The following is a 5798-nucleotide window of genomic DNA, read 5'->3' as shown; positions in this document are numbered from 1 at the left end:
TGTCTGGGAAGAAGAGAGGCAGGCCTTTGGTCTGCTCTGGCAAGTCCACCTTGCCCCCCTCACCCAAGAATATTTTTTCCATTGATTTCTAGAGGGAATGGAAGGGAGGCAGAGAGACAGAGAGAAACATGACATGGGAGAGACACACCAATTGGTTGCCTCCCAACCAGGGTGGGGCCCCAACAGCCTGCATCCGAGGTGCATGCTCTTGACCGGGATTGAACCCTCGGCCCCTGCCGATGCTCTATCCACTGAGCCAAACCGGCCAGGGCGCTAATCCACTTCTGTTGGTGGGGGCAGGGCAGGGCTACATGTCAGTCTTGGTGAAACCGTAGGTCTCAGTGACACACACACAACCCCCCACACCCCACGAAGTCAGTTCTTCTTCGACCCTTCCCCAAAACACACAACTCATCCCCCGGGAAACCGGTGGCCACGGCTTTGGGGCAGGCAGTGTACTGGGTAAGAACACAAACTCCAGAGTCCAAGACCCTGGTTTCAAAGCCAGGCTGTGACCGTGGACAAGAAATGGTGCCTCTTAAAGTTTTACCTTCTTTATCTGAAAAACAGAGATCACAAACAATCTGAGAAAACCGAGTCCCTGCTTCCTGAGACTGATGATAGGACTCAAACAAGACGATGAATGAAAGTGGACTTGACACAGTGCCTGGGATCCGAGAGGGTCCAGTACTCTAGCCTCACTCTGGGGGGACCAGATGCCCTGACAGTGCTGGACTGGTGCTTGGGCCCTCACAACAGCCTGTGTGGGAAGCAGGCCAGTCACAAAACCAGCTCCGTAGGCAAAGTGAGGGGTAGGCGGTAGCCGGGAGTACAGCCCCTGACCGCCAGGGGCGGAGTGGAGGGGTGGAGGGGGGCTTTGGGGCACGACTTCCCTAGTGGGCACTCTGGGAACCAGGCTGAGCCTGGAAAACTTTCACAACCCGTGGCCCCCTTCGGAAAATCTCCCAGCCGCCCTTAACTTCTGAAAACATAAAATGAAAAAACAGTAACTAAAATAAATAAAAGCCACGGCAGTTTGAGAGTAGGCTCTTTCAGAGCTGTAAACCAACCCCTACCCCCCACCAGCCTGCTTCCCCTCCTTTCCTCCTTGGCGAGTCCCTGGTGCAGGGGCACAAACGGGGGGTGGGGGTGGGGTGGGGGGTGGCGTCGCGCATACCACATATTAGCTGTGACCTTGAGTGAGTGACTTAGTCTCAGAAGAAAAATGAAAACAGTAACGCCTTCCTCACGGGGAAAGAATTAAATCAGATCACGGCCAAGCATGTCACCAGCACATCCTAACGGCTCCATAAATGTTCCTCTTCGCTTCCCTGAAGTGCTGAGCACGCCTTTGCTGCCAGCAGAGAGCCGCAGACGGCTTGCACCCAACCCTCTCCCAGGAGTATAAGAGCCCCTAGGCTCCGTGGGGACTTCCTTTTTGTAACTGCCCCACCTCTTACATTGGGGGTCATGGCTGACCCCGGAAGGAGGTGAGGAGCGTGTTGATCTACACCTGTGTGTAGAGGGGGATTGTACATGTATGTGTGTGTGCATGTGTGTATGCACCTAGGCATGTATGTGACCGTGGGCAGAGGGGAGCATCTGGCTGTGTGCACCCTCATCTTGCTCACCTGAATCCACTGTGTCCCCTCCGTCCCCCAGCTATGACCGCAGCACTTTGGTGGCCATCGTGGTGGGTGTGGGACGTCTCATCACCGGCATGGACCGAGGCCTCATGGGCATGTGTGTCAACGAGCGGAGACGCCTCATCGTGCCCCCCCACCTGGGCTATGGCAGCATCGGTGTGGGTGAGAAGGGCTGGGGCACAGGCGTGGGGATGGAGGAGACCTGGAGGCAGAATCGAGGGCCTCGGGGCCCAAAACGTGAAGCTTAGAGAGGGAGAGGGCCCTGCCCACGGTCAGCTGCCTACACAGTGTGAAGAGGGGCAGGTCTGGGACTAGAGTTTGTTGGCTGCCCCTGGGGTGGGAGGAAGGGCAGTAACGGCCAGTAGGATCGTAGCTTGATTAGGAAGAGGGGAAACTAGAGGTGTGGAGGGAGGGGGCCCAGCAGGATGCTCGGACCCCCACGGCCACCCCCACCCTGGGCTGCACCAAACATGCGCGCCTGCCGCCTGCCCTCACAGCGGGGCTCATTCCCCCGGATGCCACCCTCTACTTCGACGTGGTCCTGCTGGATCTGTGGAACAAGGAGGACACCGTGCAGGTGAGCACCTTGCTGCGCCCGCCCCACTGCCCCCGCATGGTCCAGGACAGCGACTTTGTCCGCTACCACTACAACGGCACGCTGCTGGACGGCACCGCCTTCGACAGCAGGTAAGGGCTGGCGGGGCCCCGGGCGCTGGGGACCGTGGCTCCGGTGGTGGGAGTCCAGGGTCTATGTTCTCCCTCCTCCAGTGGCATCACCCCTACCTCATTCTCTGCAGCTACAGCAGGGGCGGCACTTACGACACCTACGTTGGCTCTGGCTGGCTGATCAAGGGCATGGACCAGGGGCTGCTGAGCATGTGTCCTGGAGAGAGAAGGAAGATCATCATCCCTCCCTTCCTGGCCTATGGCGAGAAGGGCTACGGTAAGGGCAGGCGAGGACTCGGGGATGCTCCGGCGGCGGCGGCCACACACAGTGGTTCAGGGCATCCAGCCAAGGAGGCGAGTGGGGATGAAATCAGGCCCTTGGTGATCATCTCGTTGAGAAGGGGAGCTGTATTCTGACCCACACAAAGGTCCTGGACGGGCTGGTGGGTGGCCCGGGGGCACACCCAGCTCTGGCCTCACAGGGGGAGCAGGAACAGGGCTGCTGAGGGCCAGGGAAGGCCCGGAGAGCAGGGTGAGCACCCTTTGGCAGGGTTCTCCCAGGGGCCTTCCTGGGTCAAGAAGGAGCCGGGTTTGCTCCCCACCTGTATGGTTGAAGCCTATCCCGTCCCCAGGGACTGTGATCCCCCCGCAGGCCTCCCTGGTCTTCCACGTCCTACTTATCGACGTCCACAACCCGAAGGACACGGTCCAGCTGGAGACTCTGGAGCTCCCGCCGGGCTGTGTCCGGAGAGCCGCGGCCGGGGACTTCATGCGCTACCACTACAACGGCTCGCTGATGGATGGCACCCTCTTCGATTCCAGGTCAGGGGCGCGGCCTGAGGAGGGAGGGCGGGGCTGCGCGGGAGGCAAGAAGCTGGGGTCACCTCAGCAGCCCGGGGTGGCTCTGAGTCAGTAAGGGCAGGGACCCCTCTGACTCCCTTGCTGGCCTCCCCACCTTGTCCTGCAGCTACTCCCGCAACCACACGTACAACACCTACGTGGGGCAGGGCTACATCATCCCCGGGATGGACCAGGGCCTGCAGGGCGCCTGCATGGGCGAGCGCCGGCGGATCACCATTCCCCCCCACCTCGCCTACGGGGAGAACGGGACTGGTAGGCCTGTTGTAGCTCAGCTCCTCTCCTGAACCCCTCAGTGACCTTCCCCTGCTCTGCCCTCTCATCACAAAACCGGTCACCCCCACGGTTCCTGCCACACGGACTCCATCCTTCCCTCCAGGGCAGTCCCCCCACTTCTCTTCCCTCCTGGGAACGTGCTCCTGAGTTTGGGGAGGGGGTGCTTGTGGAAAAACAGAGACAGCCTAGCCCTGGGAAGCAGAGACCTGGATTTGAGACCCAGCTTTGCTGGAAGGCCAGCGTCCTCACCTGTAAGATGGGACTAATCCCCTTGATCAGCCAGGTGAGTCACTCGGAGGTTTCGGGGTATAAAGGGCTTTCTCACCGGCAGGTCCCTCCCTCCCTGCCCCCTCGGAGACCCGATTATGTGGACAAACACCCCATCCCCTTCTCGTGTGAAACCCCAGGGCAGTTTCACGGAGACCCTGGGGGGCCCCTCCTGGACGCCAAGCTGACCCGCGCCCCATTCTGGTCCCAGGAGACAAGATCCCTGGCTCCGCTGTGCTGATATTTGACGTCCACGTCATCGACTTCCATAACCCCGAGGACCCAGTGGAAATCAGGACCCTGTCCCGGCCCCCCGAGGCCTGCAACGAGACCAGCAAGTCGGGGGACTTCGTTCGCTACCACTACAACTGCTCTCTGCTGGACGGCACCAAGCTCTTCTCCTCGTGGGTCTGGGGCGGGCCGGGGGAGGGCAGATGGGTGGGCCCAGGTGAGGGGAGACCTCCATATAGCACCCCCTTCTCCATCAGTTCCAGTCTCTGGGGAGCGGAAGGGGCAGGAAGGGGAAGGGAGGGTGAAGCTTGCGGTAGGGGAGCTGAGCCCCGAGGCCACATGGTAGGGGCCATGGCAAGACGAGAAGGGTGTCCATCCGAGCCTGGGCCCTGCATGCAGCTGCGTGGGGTGGGCACCCGTGAGGTGTGAACTGTGGGACGGGGAAGGGCACTGACCTGGGAATCTGCTCCTCCCCAGGCATGACTACGGGGCCCCCCAGGAGGCAACTCTGGGGGCCAACAAGGTGATCGAAGGACTGGACACAGGCCTGCGGGGCATGTGTGTGGGGGAGAGGCGGCAGCTGGTGGTCCCCCCGCACCTGGCACACGGGGAGAGTGGAGGTGAGGGGCAGGTCCGGTCTGACCCACCTGTTTAACCCCTTTCGGCTGGTTCTGTGAACACCCCATGTCCCCCCACTCTCCAGCCTCCAAGAGGGGTCCCAGGCCTGGAGCTGGGAACACTGGGCAGGCCGCAAAGCCAGGCCCGGACCAGGCCTGACCGGGCTCCTTCCGTTCTCCCACCGCTAGCCCGGGGGGTCCCTGGCAGTGCTGTGCTGCTGTTCGAGGTGGAGCTCATCTCCCGGGAGGAGGGGCTGCCCGAAGGCTACCTGTTTGTGTGGCACCAGGACCCTCCCGCCAACCTGTTTGAAGACCTGGACCTCAACAAAGATGGCCAGGTCCCCCCAGAGGAGGTGGGTGAGGATGCAGCCCTTACAGTACCCGTTCCCACACTCTCACCTCGCCTGGCGGCCTCTGGCAAGAACGGGGCACATGTCCACCCTCCTGTCCGGGCCCGTGCTGTAGGTCCCTTGTCCCGGCCCCAGCTCCTCTCCTCTGTCCTCACTGGCTGGCCTCCCCGGGGGCCCTGGCCAAGGCCCCCCAAGGCCACTCAGGCACGAGGCTCACGCTCCCCCTCCCCGGCTCTCCTCTCCCCCAGTTCTCCACCTTCATCAAGGCTCAAGTCAGTGAGGGCAAAGGACGCCTCCTGCCGGGGCAGGACGTGGAGAAAACCATCGGGGACATGTTCCAGAACCAGGACCGCAACCAGGACGGCAAGATCACCAGCGACGAGCTCAAGCTGAAGACGGATGAGGACCAGGAGCGGGTTCACGAGGAGCTCTGAGCGCAGAGCCTGGGCCCGGCCCCGCACCAGCACCCACTCCTGGGGACAGTGGGCAGAGGGTTGACGTCCAACAGTCAACCCCCACCTCCTGCTGGGAAGAGGTCTGAGCATCTCCCAAGTGGGCAGAGGAGACCGTCTGGTCTTCCCACCAGCCTGAGCGCAAAGCCCACAGCACAGATCTCCTCTCGGTGTCTCTCCTCCAACCCCACGCCAGTTCCTTGAGTTACAAAGCCAGTCTGGGGGCTGGTGGAGGCTGGGGCTGGATGGGGCCATTGCCGGCCCCCCACCCACACCTCCACGTCACCATGGAGCATGGCCGAGCGAATCATTCCTGTTTCCCCACACTCCGCTCTGTACCTTTCCTCGCCATCCCCAGGCCCGCCCCCTTCCCCGTCATGGCAGCTCAGCTCCCCAGGGGCATGGACCAGGGCCCGCAGAACCCCGTCTTCCTCC

The 5798-nt window shown here is 61.9% G+C and overlaps 1 protein-coding gene across 1 annotated transcript in view; it reads left to right on the top strand.

Annotated features, from left to right (window-relative positions):
* FKBP10 (FK506 binding protein 10) overlaps positions 1–5792 on the top strand; it is a 26487-nt gene extending 20695 nt beyond the window's left edge. The window contains exons 2-10 of the mRNA XM_006776654.2: positions 1663–1808; positions 2144–2333; positions 2444–2589; positions 2945–3134; positions 3280–3425; positions 3925–4117; positions 4422–4564; positions 4751–4914; positions 5160–5792. Of these exons, the coding sequence (XP_006776717.1) occupies positions 1663–1808; positions 2144–2333; positions 2444–2589; positions 2945–3134; positions 3280–3425; positions 3925–4117; positions 4422–4564; positions 4751–4914; positions 5160–5345 (1504 nt within the window). The 3' untranslated portion in view covers positions 5346–5792. The remainder of the gene's footprint in view (positions 1–1662; positions 1809–2143; positions 2334–2443; positions 2590–2944; positions 3135–3279; positions 3426–3924; positions 4118–4421; positions 4565–4750; positions 4915–5159) is intronic.
* Positions 5793–5798: the final 6 nt, after the last annotated feature.

This window comes from Myotis davidii, unplaced genomic scaffold (assembly GCF_000327345.1).
Source record: "Myotis davidii unplaced genomic scaffold, ASM32734v1 scaffold69, whole genome shotgun sequence".
Classification (NCBI taxonomy): Eukaryota; Metazoa; Chordata; class Mammalia; order Chiroptera; family Vespertilionidae; genus Myotis; species Myotis davidii.
The sequence above is the reverse complement of the archived record's forward strand: the minus strand, read 5'-3'. Positions and strand labels throughout refer to the sequence as shown.